Source organism: Oenanthe melanoleuca, chromosome 4, assembly GCF_029582105.1.
Source record: "Oenanthe melanoleuca isolate GR-GAL-2019-014 chromosome 4, OMel1.0, whole genome shotgun sequence".
In the NCBI taxonomy this organism is placed as follows: domain Eukaryota; kingdom Metazoa; phylum Chordata; class Aves; order Passeriformes; family Muscicapidae; genus Oenanthe; species Oenanthe melanoleuca.
The window spans coordinates 32,199,521-32,217,375 of NC_079337.1; the positions used below are offsets into that span (position 1 = coordinate 32,199,521).

Genomic DNA, 17,855 nt, shown 5'->3' on the forward strand with positions numbered 1-17,855 from the left:
TTGGAAATAACTGAATTCACACTCTTCCTTGGTTGCATTTATTGTGCATGAACTTCACAGTCACATTTTACTGCTTTTCATAGAAATGATATAAATTGACATACACAATCACATCAAAACCTGAGTTCTAAAAACAAATAACTTTATTTCTTACATGTATACTATAAAATTCTGGCTGCATTTTCAAGAAACAACAGTTAAGGAGAACAGTCTAGTGTTCGATAGCAGCAAAACCTCCAATATTTATTGCTTTCCTTGGAATGAGACAACCCCCATAGTTGTTGCACACTAAACTGTCTAGGTACTTCAAGTTGTGCCCAACACCAAAGTAGGATGAATTAATTTTCCTTTCTTATATTCAACTACAAGACCACTCTCCTTGAGAGTCTTCTTCCCAGTTTTGATTTGTGATTACCCTATCCCCACAGAGGTGTTGGCTTCTAAAATAATTCTTTGTCTACACTGGTAGACAAAATAGTACCCAGAACAAAATGTTTCTTTCACTAGCCTTAATTCACCATAAATTAAAATCAAGAATTCTTGTTTCTTCAATTTCTAAAAGAGCTTTCTGTCTTTTGCTGTTTTCCACTTCCCCACATACACCATTTTCAGCTTTGAATCAAGATGCTGACTTTTTTGAAGGGCCAAAGTGAAGAGCAAGTATGTAACAGGCATTTTTGACAGCAGCTTTAAAAGCATCCAACAGAAGTTAGTTACCAGATCAATGGAAAAGGTTATGCTCAAGTATTTTTGCTTTGTTAGTTCAGTTGGCAGAGCAGGAGTCTTGTTACTAACACAAACTCCTAGTAATGGGGTAGTCATCAGCCCTGAGGATCCCTCTTAAGAGTTTTAAAGCCAGAATTCTGAACAATTGCTTATCATGGCATAGTTTTTGTACCACAAACTTGTATGTGAGATTTACAGTTTTAGAGCATCCACTACTTTTTTATAATCCTAAATTAGATGCCAAATTTCTCCACTTATGTGACAAAGGAGAAAAGGAGACATCTAGAAATCAAGTATCTGTATCGGATAACTGAAGTACACCACCTCTATAACTGGAAATAAAGGGAATCAGTGACAGAACACATCTAGTCTCAGCTTCAGCAATAGGAACTGCATATACATCCCTTGGAAAGTCAGATTTTGCTAAAGAACAAATTTGTATTCCAGAAATATAAAATACTTTGGTAGCCTAAAGCTTAAAGGTTACACAGCAGTACAAAATAATAGCAACAATTGGGCAAAGTTAAACCATTAACTCAGGTCCAACTTTAACGTATGAGGAATTAAAAATCCTTGAAACTGCAGAACTTTTTTCCAGAACTGATGATTTGAAGAGAGCCAGAGTGTCCAGTTGTAATAGGTTTACAGTGTATGCAGAGCTTATCCTTCCAGCTTAAACTTCTATTTCAAAACGTGAAAGATGATTGAAGAGTCACATCTGTACAAATCAGTCTGGATATTACATTACTTCATGCTCCCCTCTAGAGCTCCAGTAGTTTTCCAAATGCTGTTAAGTTTTGATTTGCTGAGATGTTAACGCCAACAGTCTCTTGCTGAGCAGTGCATTGTGTCGCTGAAGATACTCTATTACATCTCCTTGCTTCTCAACTATCTCTTCTAAACTGGAATTTTCCCTTGAAGTAACAAAAGTAAATATGAGTTTCAGTAAAAGACAGCAGCCTTCTAATATGTGAAATGTCAAAAGTAATTAACACATACTTAAACAGTTGTTTCCTTTAGTTTCACTTTTGCTGGATCAACTAATTTTTGAGGGAAGAAGCAATCTACAACACCTATATACCTAACTCTATTTTGCATGCAAAGGTAGGAAGAGGAAATTTGGCTGAACTTCATGCCATGTATAGAGAACTGAGATACATATTTCCTGTTAGACAGTTATAGAGTGAGGACCTTACTGTTCAAGAAACCAAGACAGACAACATGCTGGAATTGTAGTAAGAGCCATGGAACCTTTCCCACACACATTAGGAAGCTTGTTTGGAGCAGGCATTATATTGTTGTTCAGCTGTTGTAGATCATAAGCTGTTTAAGATAGAACTCTCTTGATTAACCTGCAGTAGCATACATTATATGCTACTTTATACAGCAATATCTGTCACATACCATGACAGAATCAGTACCAAAATGTTGTGCTATTTCAGATCTATAGTCTCATGTACAACTACCCTTCCTCCCTTGAAATATATCCAGCTTTCAGATCTCTCATTTAAACTCCAATAGTAACACTGCAACATTTAAACAAAGCTCACTTAATTGAGGGAAAAAAAAGTACAGAATTTTGTCAAATCTAATTAGGAATTTTTAAGGTACAGCAAGATGAAGTGCCAATGCTCAAGAGTGTAGACTACTTACTTATTATTTCCTATATGTAAGTCTTTCCTTACATAGTATTTCTTTCATAGTATTTCAGCTGAGGCTGACTTGGAAATCTGCCCTATTAGTACACTTGTGAGCATCTCAGTTCTGAGAAAGTTGCTCCTCAGTCTTACAGCATTTTGTAGAGGAACACTGCCTATTTCATAGTTCTTAGAAAGTGCTGAGAAGGACATTGAGTGGAAAAAAGCTTAGCTCCAATTAAAAACCTACTAACCTAAAACCAGCTAAACTGGGGAAAATAAAGAACACAAGTTTTATAAACAGAAAACTTGCAACATTAACCAGTAACGTGCACTACCAACTTAAGGTTCCTGATCAGTAGCTTAGGTTGCAGAGGTCATGATGTTCAAAAAATATTCTTATAACAAGGTCAACTGAAGGGCTGACAGGATTCACTTTTCAATAGACCTTAACTCCCAAGGGAAAGAGAGTCAGAGTTGTATAGAGCTAAATTAAAATAACGATTTTGCAATCAGTTCTCACAGGAAGTTTGCACTCTTTAATCAAAAATAAGCAGTCTTTTCCTCAGCTGGTCATTGTTGCAGACACATTCCCTGGGCATTTGAGAATTTCTCAGGGGAGAAGATGAATGAGAAAAAAATGAGGTCCACCATGCAATCATCATGGTTTTTATATCAAAATGGAAGTCAGACACAGTATCAAAATTCAAGACAAACTAAATCCTTCCTGTATCCTGGACATCTACTTCCAAGTTCCATAAAAGCATGTGCATGCTGCATTTGTGATACCAGGGGAAGTCCCAAAGTATTAGTCATCTCTCATTAGTCAACTTTTCATGAAGGCAGCACATATAGAAGCAAGTCACAGTATATTAGAAAATCTTTAATTCAATTCTTATACAGAAATCCATGTTACTTTCAATTACTAGTTTTTATTAAGTCATATCAAACTGATTTCAGCAACTGGAAAATGTTTGAGCAGGTGGCAGGTACACAAAAAACAAACAAAAAATAAGTCTCAGTGCCTGTGACAGTTTCAGTTACTGTTGGACAGCTTCAACTCTCACTGAGACCTTACTTCTCAATGCCCTCCACACCTTAAAAGTTCCTTCCCAAACTTAAAACACACATTCCAAATCCTTTGCTAGAATCTCATGTCCAACTGGTGGCACAGAACAGAGCTACTAAGTTTTCTTCTTTGTCTATCAACACCCATAATATATTTCCTTCCCTGAAAAAAACTGTTTGAAACAGCTAGGCTTCTGTAGACCTACTTTAAGTAACAGTGTAAGACAACAGTTTTCTTCAAATCCCACATAAAATTAACCAAACCAGATTAAGCACGGCTATTTTTATTGAAGATTCATGTAACCAGCCATAAATGGTCAAATCATCTCCATCCTTATATCTGAGGATTTCTGCATCATAGTAAATTGTCATTTATTATGGAGAAAGTACAAGACTGCTGCATCTCATTTGTGCATCTAAAATGGGAGGTTTATGCATAGTTCCTTCAGAACTGTTATTCCCACCTCTGGTTTAGCTGACAGGTTTGAGATTTCCTGGAGACTTTCATGCAATTGCACAATTCTGTTTGTGCTACCTATACACCATGGCTTAACATGGCAAAAAATGAATACAGAATTCTTACCTGAATCCAACTTCTGAGGTAATGTGAGTAGGGTAGGCATACATCTTTTCTTCTTCAATTATATCAGGTCTTGGTTTGGCACGATTGAAGTTGCTTATTTTCACTGCAAGAAAGCTTTATAAATTAGTTGAAAAACGGAAAAAAAAAAGTTTTAACACCAGAGTCCAAGTTATAAAAAACTGTAACAGATGATCCTAAGATTACCTTAGGATAGGAGATGGAAAGACAATAAAGGAATCTGAGAAATGGGAAAGCAAAAGCAGAATCTATTTCTACTCATTCCTGTAACTGCTTTGATTATAAGTCAGTGATACTTTAGCAAGTTGATTTATTTGCTGATTCGCTTTTTCTATTCCCCTCAGTCCTGCTGTTTAAAAGACCTGAATCGGGAAGCTTGAACATACTGCAAAGTTTAGTATCTGCAAAGTTTAATCTGCCACCTGAGAGAGGGTGAAACCTTAGTTGCCTTCTACAGGGTACCAAGATTCAGTCTGCAAGTTCAGGCAAAACTAAGCAATGTGACATAAAAAAAATTGTAAGAAGTTTTGTACTGGTAGCTGGTTCAGAACTTCAGCTTAAGCTCTTCAATAAATACTAGTTTAACTAGACTTGTTTGCTTGCTCAGACTAGGGCAGACTTGCCACAGAAAGCCATTGTGAACCAAGCAGTCTTGGCTATCAAACCCAGAAGTCATTCCTGGGCACCTGTGAATAAAGTTTAAGGCTAAATTTAACAGACGTAGAATGGGGATGGGTGGGAAAAGTTGTAGGCACCCTCTGCATTATTTCAAAAAGGAAGCTGAAAATATTTAAAGCCATTCAATTTCAGATCCTGATTCAGAGAAAATATCAAAATATCCAGAGTATGCATTCGGGACTCTGCAGTTAAGGCTGCTTGTGAAACAATACATCTCATGCCACAAAAAACATCACAGTGCAGCTCTGTGAGAAATCCACACTACTGCAACAGAGAGGGAGTGTCCTTACACGTCAGTACTATGATGGGGTTTATTACAGGCCATCCTGCTAAAACAATGCCAAGACCCTCCAGAGGTTAACAAGAGTAAGGCTCAAAGGTTAGTTATTTCTATGATGGTATTTCTCTGCAAATAAAACCACAAAGGAATGGATGTGGAATTCTCAACATATGTTGTTTGTGGGAATGTAGATCTTTTATTCAAGTGATATTAGAAGTATGTGAGAAAGTAATTAAATACATATATTTAGTAAGTCTTTTAAAGCTTTACTCCCAATTCTAGCAGTAAAAAACTTAGAATAGTAAGCTGACATTTAGAGCTGTCTGTATCATACTTCATTCCATGCACTTTTACCTCACTTGAACGATTTATGTATGTCAATTCTATTATAGGTCAATCACAGCAATTCCTTGCAGATTTCTGAATCACTGCCTTTGCATCCTACAGCTGTATACACACTGCTGCTTTGAAATAATTTTAAGGAAGGCAGTAGTCCTTCATAGGACATTGTCTATCATACAATTCAGAAACAGCTCCAACAAGCAAGAGGAAGTATCTAAAATTATAATCAGGTATTCCTGATTTGTGAGACAGAATTATTTTACAGAAAATAAGTCAGGTACATAAACCTTCTACAGATAAGCATTTATGTCTCATTCTAATAATTATTTCACTGTGAAGAAACAATATGTGAATTGGTGCTGCCTTCTCTCCAATATTAGCAATAACATGCTAATACAAAAAAGGGTGGGCCAGTAGTTTTTAGTGAAAATTTACCTTAGTATCATCCGAGCAACAATGGGGACACAATCTTAGCAGTGTCTGCTAAGTGCTTGCCTTGAAGAGGGGAATTCTAAGTTCTAAAACTCAGCAGAGGGCTGCCCTTAAAACTAAACCATTGAAAAAGCTTCATGGTTCCACCCAGCCACATACTCTGCTCTGTCTGAGAGAAAAAACCCATCTGAATGTTATTATTACTACAGATTCTTAAGGTATTTTCAAAATTGGCCAAATACATTTGGTTTACCTCAGTACAGCCTTAATTTGATATTAAAATGTTGAAAAACCTTAAAACCCACCACTACAGGTAAGACAGACATGCAAACAGTCTCTCATCTTACCTCAACAAGCATTGGGATTAAAACCAAGAAAACAAATTACACTACCCACTGGAAAAAGCAGCCTAGGGTGACTGGAAGTCTTCCTCATCTTGCAGCAGGTATAAAGTCACATAAAAACTAAACCCTAGTTTTGTACACCAAGCTTTAGAGAATGAATTTTACACTGATTTGGGGCAGCTCAGGAGATAAGGTAGCTGTTGGTAGAACACATTGTCTTACTCCTTCCTAGCAATGTAACTCTTCCCCTTTGTTCCAGGGGATTCACTGGACCCTTCCTCAAACCACTTTGAGCTGGAAAGCAGAACACGTCACTCTTCAACTTCCTTGTATACATCAGTTAATGAATTTGAAGGTCAGAGGAACTGGGGTAATTCAAGTCAGGAAACAATACCCTTTCTGTGACAAATAAGCAGAAAAATAGTTTGAGCGTTCTTACAGAAGTACATGCTCAGACCTTACTACTGTGCCAGTCATCTTTCTTGCACTTAACCTTTTTGGTCAAGGTAAGCATCAAACAATGTAGTTTTCTGAGCTCCAGCAGGCCTGAGGGCTAGAAATAGCATTTCTCTGGAATTCCTGACATTCTATTAAAGTTTTACAATTTATCTCTAATTTCCCCAAGTTTCCCAGGAAAGTAAGTGTGCTTATGCAAAGAAGGGATGAGCTCCAGCATTCCTGGAATAGTTTTCTAGGACGGCCATGATTGCATTCCCTCATTCACTGCCTTTTTTCTTCCAGAGGACAGTCAGTCTATTTGAGCCATGATGGCCTTTGAGGGGAAAGCCTGACAAGCCTGCAGCATTCAGGCTTCTGCACACTTGTAAGACAAAGACATAGTTTAGGGCTTGGACCTTATTTCTTGTTGCATTTTTGATGCTGTTGCAGGAGAGTCAAGAATAGGTTTTATTTCCTAGATGAACAAGCTACTTGGCTGTATTTTTCTGTGTGCCATTGCATTACTATGACCACACCAAAGTTTTCTTTTAAGCATTTACTTATCAGCATTTTAGATAGTTTTGCAAAATTGCAAGTCTTCAAAAGTTACACCAAACCTGAAGCAGACAACCTTAAAAAGCAATAATGATAGTACAAAGCAAAGCCTCAAGAGTTTTATAAAGCACTACTGTGTTTTGAGATGATCACAGCTTCCAAAACCCATGCATCTTTTAAATATTCATTAGGAGGAATCTTCCATTTTAGTGTCAAAGAGAAACTGAAGCCTTTGGGGTGGAACCAGGGAAAGAGGAAGAGGCTGCATAAGGCACTATCAGGTATGCAAACCCCACATGTAAATCCCAGAGGCAGTTCTGACTAAGCCAGCCAGCTCCTACTGCTTCACAGCTTGTGGTGCATGCATTTGAGAAACACTGATAAACAGACAAACCTGTTCACAACGCTTTTTGAAACAATTAGGCATTTATTGCCACTTCACTGGATTAACAGCTTTGAGATAACATGGAGCTTTCATTTAGCAGCCCTTGGAACCAAATCAAGCCTTTCCCAATTTGTTTTTTTATTTGCCTTAGTTCTCCTTCTACAAGCACAGAATCGTTTTGTATTTATATTTGTGTTTAATGGTAGTTAAATGCCTTGGGGTACCCCAAGTGAACTCCTGTGAGGGCAAACAAAACAGTTGAGTACCAGCTATAATGAATGTCACACAAGAAGGCAAAGCCTGCCTCTCTCTCACCTGTGTAAATCACTAGGCATGTCAGGGAACTAATCATCTCCAGACTCAGGACTCCCAGGATAAGATACAGGTACACTTTGCTGTGATCAGGAAAGGAATGCTGCACAGACAGAATCAAGAGCAGGGCTGTATTACCTAGAAAACAAATGTTATATTTTACAGATTTACTGATTTTATTAGCTACTGAAAATAAATTAATACTTTCTCATCCCCAGTATCAGCATTAGGCGTCAACAGTAATGCTTTTCCATTTCATATCATGCTTGCCCCTACAGCTAATTTCCTTAATGTGCAAGCTTATACCTGCTGGTTTCATTTCAGCATATGCCTGTAATGGTAGACAGTTATGAGTTTTCTTATAGATTCTTCTGACTTAAAAAACAAGAGTGGAAGAAACACACTAGAAATACCTAAAATAGCTACATGGGCTTAAACAGTTTCTGGCTTTGTTGATACTATCCATCTTAACCATTTTTGAATTCCTAAGAGATCTTGTAAGTCAGCTGAAAATGAGGGAGTATTTTCCTTCAAGATTTAAAATATATTAAAATGAGGCTAACAGAGCAAAAAACAACCTAAACACCTTCCTTTCAAAGCCTACTTGCACAGGCTTCCACTTGCCCAGCTATTATCTTAATACTTGAACATTACTGAAAGTTTAATTGAAATTAGTACCATTAGTCAAGGAGAAGAAATACTGAGTTACAGGCCTAAGATCTTTCCTGATACCAAGTATGAAGTGTTCCTTCCTTCCTGTAAAAATGTTATAACTAATGTCTGGATAGAGAACTAAATTTATAAAGACCATTAATGCAGCTAGGGAACTGTATAGTTCTCTTTCCTACTGTGTCAGTCAAGTGAAGGAAGTGGCATCAGCTGTCATTACCATGGCAGGAAGCTTGCACTAATGGAAGAACTACCTTCTGAACAACAGATGATCAAAATTCTACAGCACACACCTGATTGCATCTGAACATTCACAAATGCCCAGGGTTTGTCTAGTAGGGGAGAAGCGAGCTTCATCCAAGACTGAAAGCAGGGAAAAGTATTACTGATTACACTGCAACAGGCAGAAACAATCCTTTTACATCATTAAGACTCCTGTAGTCTGCTTTTGTCACTGCACTCCAAACATTTCTACATCTTCAGAGCTCTATCTAGTGGCCAGAGCTTGAAGTGTTGCACATTTACCAAAAAGATCTGACTAGCTCTTTTAGGGACTGAATGGAAAGAAAGCTAGGTTTTTATATAGAACAGGAACATTTCATTTATTAATTCTGGTGAAAAAAAGATCTGCTCCAGGAGGGAGGCATGACTATAAGAGGCAAAAATGCTGTAAAAGCAGCTGGTCTGCCCTCTTCCACTGCTATTTGTGGGGAAAATCCCCTTAAATTAGATGGGATTTCAGATTTTAAAGTGATTTGTAGAAAATCTTCACCAGTTAATTGCACCAACACTTTACAGCTAAACTTGCCAGAGATGCAACTTAAAAATACAGTTGAATCACTCCTATACACCCCCTTTTGTTCATAGGAAGTAGAAAAGGGCAGTCAGATACAAAGCTGAATGTTACAAATCCTCAATGAGGTCGGAAAATTGGTTATTTCACTGAATTCAGACAGCTGTTGAGCAACAAGAAATGAATCTATTCCTATGTGGATTGCTGAGCTTGAAAAGAGAAGAGCAGCACACTTCCTAGAAGGACTAGCAGTCTTACCACACATCCAACCAGACAAATGCATATGCAAATCAAGATCACTAGCAGTCAAACACAGACTTCGCTGACTTAATACTTCATGGCTGAAGACTAAATGTCTTAATCAACCACACAGTCATAAGCATTTTTGCACTAAAAACAATTCCTTACAACCTGCACCTGGCAGACCAGAAAGAACTGTACAGAGGTTCATCTGACTAAAGTATAATTTGTAAGCACTCATAGGCAGGTTTGTAAAAGTTTGTAATTTATAATACACAATTATAGAGAAATTGATCATTTTTTTATTGTGTCATAGTTTAAAGCTTTAGATGGAAAAAAAACTCCAAGTTCACTTCACCTGTGGCATGTATGAGCAGTGGAAGCCTTTTCAGATGCCTTGTTGATCGATAAATGGAGAAGTAACCTCCTCTTCTGACTCTGCCGTGGTGGTGCTGGACATATCGTTCAAACAAGACATGCAGAACCCACAGGACTACTTTTGCAATTATTATGACAGTCTGCACTTTAAGTGGGTGAGTGTAGTTTCCAGGGCACTTATCTTGGTTTGGATTGGGGTAAGAACAAAACATAGCTGCTAAAAATGCTAGAACAACAAAAGCAACCTGGAAGAGAAAGGAAGAGAGGAAAATCTCTGAAGTCAACATTCAGCTATACATGTGAAAAAACCTTGAAACACAAAACCAGGATTACGCAGTTAATCCATTATGCATTACTTTCTGAATTGATTTTATTAGAGCTGAGGTAACATATAAAACATTAGAAACTTGCTATAACCACTACCTGTCACTCTAGGAACACAGAGATGACTGAAATTGCTTAGTAGCAAAATTGACTTCTAGGAGGGCAACCAGTCTCCTAGCAGAACAGAGCTAATAATTGTCACCCTTCCCAGAACTTCTACTAAATCAATTTCACCATTCCTCAAGTCTTCATAGTGAATTTATTTCATTTCTGGACTATCCTTACTATGCCTTTTTACCTTAAGGAAAACTTGATTTATGCTCCTATAAAAGAGAAATCACATCTTTTAGACTCATTCAATTCCACTTAATGCTGCTCGTGGGATAGGCTCTTATCTTATTGGTACAGTCTATGTTTCCTTAAATTGACATTTCCTAAGTGAAAATCAACGCTTTCCTACAGCCACTGAAGATCATCTCCAGGTTGACATTAGAAAAGTGAATCATCATAGTAACTTAAAGTGAATTATTAACACTGGGTAGGTATCTTTGCCAATTGGTAATCATTCTTTAGTATATTTCCATGAGATTTTTCCATTTTATCTTTTTACTTATGTCAGAAAAACCATACAGATTGTCAGATTGCATATATAGTCAGATTGTATATACACTTATCCTTTCAGACTACTGCCTACTTCTAGACTCCTCCCCAAATTTTCACCATCAACAGTGACCATCAGCAATCTTTTGGCCAACTAGAAAGCAAAGCTGTGGATGCATATTGCCTGTAATATACTTATACACACAGGGCTTTCAATATTTATAGAGTTTTGTTGGAAAAAATATTTTCTCTACTGTGTTCATTCAGTGAACAAGAACAATATTATACTTTCTCCTGGTTCCTTCGATACAACAGGAATATTTTTAAAACAGAACTGTAAAGAAAAGCAACTCCCACCAATACAGAAATAAACTGAGAGCTACTAATAGACAAAACATTAAAAAAAAAAAAAAATCAGTTTGCCTCAAGTCTACAAATGAGTTCTAATACATTTAGCTTAAAAAAGAAGGTGTCAGATGTTCTGCATGTCATAACTGACAAACAGCACATCAGAACTGAAAATAGGGGAAAGTACCCAATTTTCATTTGCTGTCTTTGTTTCCATACTTAGTTTTATGAGTATTTAAGATCCCACCACCCCCTTTCCACCCTCCTGAACTGGTATTTCCTATTTTTTACTTTCTCAAGCAGCACACTTCATAGACATTAACTTTTCAAAACTACTTTATTACTTTGAGACAAACTGTCCTTAGCTTACTCTGGTTGTGACCAGAGTTAGGTAACTGGGGAGGGAGCAAGAAAGGGGAATAATGTTCATACAATTGTCAATACCTAAAAAAGACATTACGGATGACAGATGGGATATAAGGTTGAAGGAAAGAAACACAAACTAAAATAGGATCATACCCCACATTGTCCATAAAACCATTACTTCAAATACAAATTGGATATCATATTATCTTGAGACAGATTAAGTTGCTAGATTAAGTAGTTAATAAGAGGAAGGTTTATCTTTTGTTTAATCTATTATTTTACCACCTCCTTTTCTTATAAAACTAAGAATAATTCAGGTATTTTATTTGATCTGTTTAGTGCTTAGTTTGCATTTTACAATAGTGATACAATTAGTTCTACTCCTTCCAGGTGTTAGGAATGCAGAAAATGGCTATATTAAACTGATGCAAGAAGGAATGACCTAGCATTACATGTCTATTAAACTACTACAGCAGTGTATCAAGAGGAAACAGGAAGCTGGCATTTAGAGTGGTATTTATTAAATATGTTTTGATTGCATTGTTGGGTAGTACAATAATAGGTATTTCACCCCCCACATATTTTTACATACAAAGAGTTATTCTTATAAAGAGTAGTACTTAAGTTCAATTTTGTGCATGTGTACACACAGAGGGAATTAAGGAAAGACAGGATTAATATGAAGAAATTATTTCTAGCCTGTACTCTTCACATTGGTCTCCAGTCTCCTGATGGGAAGCCTTCAGAAAAGTAAGGCTTGGCAAAAGAAAAGGCACTCAAAAACCCAGTCCTACCACAGTCCAGCATATCCTACACAGTTTCCAGATGTGTATGTAACTAGGCAGCTGCACCACAGCAGCTATTTTGCTACCTAACTCCATTTCTTGGCACAGGAAGGTGGAGAAGAAACACTCCAAGTTACACACAAATTGCTTTAGAGATGCATTACAGCTTTACTGCATAATAATATGATGGCTTAACTTCTCCAGGACATTTACCCCTTTGGCAGGCTGTGCATCAGAAGCTAACCTGGCCTCCCTCCACATTCCACAAGATTAATGCACTTTTGCAGAAGCACAGGGGAAGGAAATACAATAAGCTTGTTTTCCCCATCCATCTTCTCAGTGAGAGAGACAGTGCCACTCAGGGTAGCAATTATAATGCTGTTTTGCCAACAGAAAAGGATACTCCTCCATTTTGCTCTAAGGATCAACTGGTCACTGGAGCAGATTTAGCCATAGCAATGAGACTTAACCTGTGAAAACATTGTTTTGACAGATGCCACAGAAATTTTCCCACTTCACCTATCCAAACTTTTCTCCATTAGCAGGAAAGAGGAAAAAGTGGGAGGAGAAAAGGCAGCAGTTTCCTAGGATCTGGGTGACTGACATTTGGCTGCATCAGTTCTGGTAGTAGTTAGCAAAGCCCTGAGGCTTGGAAGGAAAATAGTCACTGCTCTACTACCAATAGCAGACTTCAAGTGCCTTCTAGAAGGAAATGGCATAGTTCTTCTGGTAGGGGAAGGGAATAAGGCTGGATACATGGTTTCCATTGGGAATTTTGGTAGTCCACTCAGCAGAGGTCTTTCCTAAATCTTGACAGCCAGAGAGGCATTTCTTGATGCTACTACAAGGCCCACAAAGTACTTACTCCTAAAATTAGATGGCTAAAGCACATTGAACAACTTTCTGCAGCTGGCATAGTGAACCCTGAGAGGTTGGTATGTGCTTTTAAAGTCCTGGCAGAGAGCATGTTTTCAAGAGCACTGGGCACCATATTTTTTGTTTGAGATCAAATGAAGCTTTAAAATAGCTCGTCACTAGTACTATAGAATTATAGAATCTAGGTTGGAAAAGACCCTTAAGATGACCAAGCCCACCCTTTACTGCCATGCCCACCACTAACCTATGTCCCCAAAAGACATGAAAGTGCCATTTCAGACATCTTAGGCTCGGAGCTCTTCAGCCTTCCTGCTTCATATCTGGTTACCACATACTCACAAGCAACAACAAGCCTATTCAGCTTATCAAGGAAAAACTCATAACTAGGCAGGACTCTCTCTGCTTCTGTCTACCAGCCCCCATAAATGCCTAGATACTGCTCAGTATTTGTGCTTTTTGCTCTTAACCTCCACAAGTGAGAGCAGGAAGTAACATTTGGATTGATTTCTCTCTCTATCCACTACCATGCAACAGCCCCATACCACATCCAGCTTTACTTGTTTAGTCACCTTCTCTCTGAAGTCAGAAAGCATGGCATCAAAATTATCTCAGCCCTCTATAACTAGTACAGCACTTCTATGGCAATAATATTAATTTTAAGGTACGTGTCCAACAGCATAGAAGAACTACTATTTAAAGTGCTTTTCCTCCTAACAAGATGCATTGCATTACCAACAACCAGAATGAGAAAGCAGCAAGTATCTGATAGCATATACACTATCAAAATTTACTGGCAAAGGGGACCTCACTGGTTTGGAAGAGCAGCCAGTGCATGCAATTCACTGTTGTATCACAGAATTCTGTCACACGAACAGTGGATTCTGAAGGATTCAGAAGAGAGATAACAAGTTTTCTTAGGGAAATCATGCTTCTTAAACTTACATGTATTAGCAACAGGAAATTGGCAAGGAGAACTGCTGGGATGGCATGAAATCTTGGCCTCAGCTGGGAATGCAATGTATGAGAAGAAATGAGCGGTGCATCCAGTAGAGGATCATCTTCCAAACTCTGTGTTATTTCCAAGGAACCCTGGAACAGAAGGACAGGCAAACAATAGCAGCAGGTAAGCTCTAACAGTAAAGTACAAAGGTTTAGGAATTTTCTGTTAGAGAAATCAAGCCTTGAGAGGGGATGTCCTAGTGACTTTATGATACTTGTATACCCACTCTTCTGTTTGTGTTGGATATTCAGGTCTGCAGCTTTAAGTCTGGTTCCAGGAGTGAAGGGGGAGAGAAGAAGTGCAGAGTTTATTATCAGAGACTGCACTTGCTCCCCCACATCTTTTACACAGAAAAGACACTGTGTTGTCCGCAGTGGACAGTACGAGAGAGGTCTCCTTTGCTTTTGGTTAGTTTTTGGCTAACTGAGGCAGAGAAGTTCCCTGTGTTTTTTTTCCTTTTTCTTGGAATTGTTTAAACCTGCTCTGGACTGAAAACCCAGAAGAGTGCCAGGAGCACACACCTGTGGCCCACCAGACCTGACCTGGGCCATGGCATCTCCCAGCATTGGAGGGACTGAGAACAGCCTGAATGCTGCAACCCATGGAGGAGACTCTTCTGAATAGGAGGGGCAAGAGTTTGTTGTTTAGTATTGTTCATTATTGTGCTAGGGAGTGCTTTGCCCATTAAATAAACAGGGGTTTTTTCCACTTCTCTCTGAAAAAATATTTTCCTGAACCAGCAGGGGGAGGGACCACTTGAATCTGTTTCCTAAAGGGACCCCATTCAGAATTTTTCTCCGAAATTTGCCCTAAACCAGGATGGGAAACAACCCCACTAAGTTAATACCTTGAGGAAGCTCTTAAACTATAGGTAAACACTCATCACATCTTTATGTCAGAACTCAGCCCCTGAGGAATCCACCACTCATCTACTTCCTCGTATCACACTGAGCCTTCAGGAACTTCAGTCTTTAAAATGTATTACAAGTCTCTGAGCTTTAACCCTGAGAGATGCCAGAAGCATCCTATATTTACAGGGAAAAGCATCAAAGTCTATCTCACATGCTTTATACAGGTACTGCAAAACTCTTTGTTGTTCTTACTTTTGTCCAACTACAGTTGGAGGCAACAACAAAGCTGCAGTGTAACAGTAACAGTTCTGAGTATTCAGCTTCTGATACTACTGACATGTCACAACATCTGCAGCAGTAACTAGAGCTGAACTCAGGCAGGAAAGAGGCAGCAGCTCACAGAGGGAAGAAGATGCTACCAAGTCTGAACAACACATTCTCTCCCTACACTAGAGAGAAAGCAGCCTGCCCCCTGGTCATGCTGGAGCCAAGTATTAGGTCTTTGACTTCACATTCAGCTCAAATGTAGTGTCTTTTATTGAGTAGGAGGTAAAATTAAGTACAGATGAAGGGAAAAGCCTTGGACAAGGAATTTGCCCACAGCTATGCATCCCTGCTCCTTTCAGGCCAGGACAATGTCATTTAATAGAAATAAGTGGAACATACACAGGCACTGTGATAGCCAAAACTGCTAGTTTCTCTCTTAGCATCCTGTTACATCCCTTGCCTCAGAAGATAAAGCAACTCAAGATTTCCACTCATGTTTTGACTGCTCGTCTCCTTCGTGATACCAACCACAGCCCAGAACAAGAAGACAAAGGCAGAGCCCATCCCACTCCAGACTTCTGACTATTCAGTCGTGCCAGGGTTCACCAGGCTATTTACTGTTTTATAAACTGAGGACTTCGCTTTGCCATGAGAGAAATCAGCATGAGACCCAAGACAAATAAGCACAGGAAGAGAGGGATTAGACCTAGGTTTATCCTTCGTGCCAATGAGGACAATGTAGATTGTCTCCCCAGTGTCACTTCACCTGCAGACAACTGCCTACAGTGAAGGAAACAGCCATCAAGGGTTACTTCAGTCAATGACCAGTTTTATTCTGGAACCCTGAACATTACACTTGTCCTACCACAGAAGGTCTGAACAGACCACCTCAGCTACTTTATATATATATATATATTTTATATATATTTTAATTAAACCAGTCTTTGACTGTAAATGACCCTTACTGAAATAATTGCCTGGTAAGATTACCTTTTACTCTACACCTAAATGTTTACAAATGACACTCCTCCTATGTCACTGATATAAAATTCAGAACCCTGAGAGCAAAGATGGCCTCTCTCCCTTGTTTGCCCGTTTTCACAGACCAGGTGTAATTTTAAGTTCTGAAAGCAAGGACCAACACTCCAGCAGCCAAGGCATCTTGCCTTATTCTTTAGCTTACACATTAGTAAAAAATTCATTACTGTGATGGTGAAGATACACTGGAACAGGTTGCCCAGTGAAGCTACAGATGCCCCATTCCTGGAAGAGTTCAAGGCCAGGCTGGCTGGGGTTTTGAGCAAGCTAGTGGAAAGTGTTCCTGCCCATGGCAGGGAGGCATTGGAAATAGATCTTTAAAAAACTTTCAACCCAAACCATTCCACGATCACAGAATCAATAATGGATTACCAGCTCACATCTCCCACAAACACAGCAATTCTCCTTAGGAAAATCTCCTTTGTCTCATGGGAACAAATGATTCACCATTTCTGCAATACCATGAGGGGTCAGGGCACTCCTCCACAAAGCTTTATCAGAGCTTTGACCACGCTACTTTCTCACAAGACTGGCTACAGTCCATCTTTGCATCCTAAAGTACAGCTAGCATTAAGAAGCACTAGATGACATAATCTCTTCAGATGGATTTTATTACAGGCAACATGGAGAGGACGGGAATTAAAGCATGGGATACGGCGATCCCATGCAGTCAATCTGACATAAGGAAAATCCAGTAAGTGTCCTAACTGAAGCAAACACTAGTTTAATTTCAATGAGATGAGCCTTAACCACAGCTGTCAAAAGCCAAAAAGCCTTAAATCCAGACTCGTTTGGTACTGCTGCTGAGCACAGGTTAAAGCTTTAGCCTCCTGGCTCCCTGCTCCACTTCCAGCATGTGACCGCAGCCACAGCAGCCCAGCGCTAGGAGGAGGAGGAGGGCAAGCACGAACAAGCCATAGCCAGCAAGCCTCGCCCACGCAGGCTTCCAGCCGGGGCGGGGAGAAACATTCAAACAAACACAAAAACGCCGTGGTCATGCCAGCGAACGGCACATAATCCAGAGATGGCACAGACAGGATCCGCCTGTGGAAAAATAGCCCAAAAAACCTGAAGGCGCCACACGAGCAGCCCCGATTAGAGGCTAATAATTTCGATGAAAAACAAGCCCAGGCCCAAATGCCTCGGGGATATTTCAAGCCCAGCTGGGGAAGGGCAGCGCGGGCCGCGGCGGCCTCCTCACCGCGGAGAGGGCCCTCGGGGAGGCGCTGCGGCCGGCGGGTCCCCCGGAAGAGGCAATAAAGCCTCGGGCGCCGGGAGGGAAAACAGCCGGGAAGAGGCGGAAGGAAGAGACGGAACACGAGGCGCCCGCCCTCAGCGGCACCCCGGCCGCGGCCCCACTCCCGCCCGCCGCGCTCACGTTGTCCAGGTCCTGCCGCTGCCTCCCCGCCGTCAGCGCCATCGCCGCCTGCCGCCACAGCCGCCCCGGCGGCGTTTAATGGGTGGCCCGGCGCGGCCCTGCCGCCACGGGCTGGCCACGGGCAGCGCCGCCGCCCCGCCCCGC

General features: G+C 39.8%; 1 protein-coding gene across 1 annotated transcript; it reads right to left on the minus strand.

Moving 5' to 3' along the window:
- Window positions 1-24: 24 nt before the first annotated feature.
- Window positions 25-17,855, minus strand: TMEM192 (transmembrane protein 192). Its single transcript, XM_056490317.1, has 6 exons — window positions 17,712-17,855; window positions 14,120-14,266; window positions 9,859-10,123; window positions 7,802-7,936; window positions 4,015-4,117; window positions 25-1,640 (listed from the first exon to the last, which is right to left on the minus strand). Exons 1-6 carry the CDS (start codon window positions 17,751-17,753, stop codon window positions 1,517-1,519), a joined length of 816 nt encoding a protein of 271 aa, XP_056346292.1. The 5' UTR covers window positions 17,754-17,855; the 3' UTR covers window positions 25-1,516.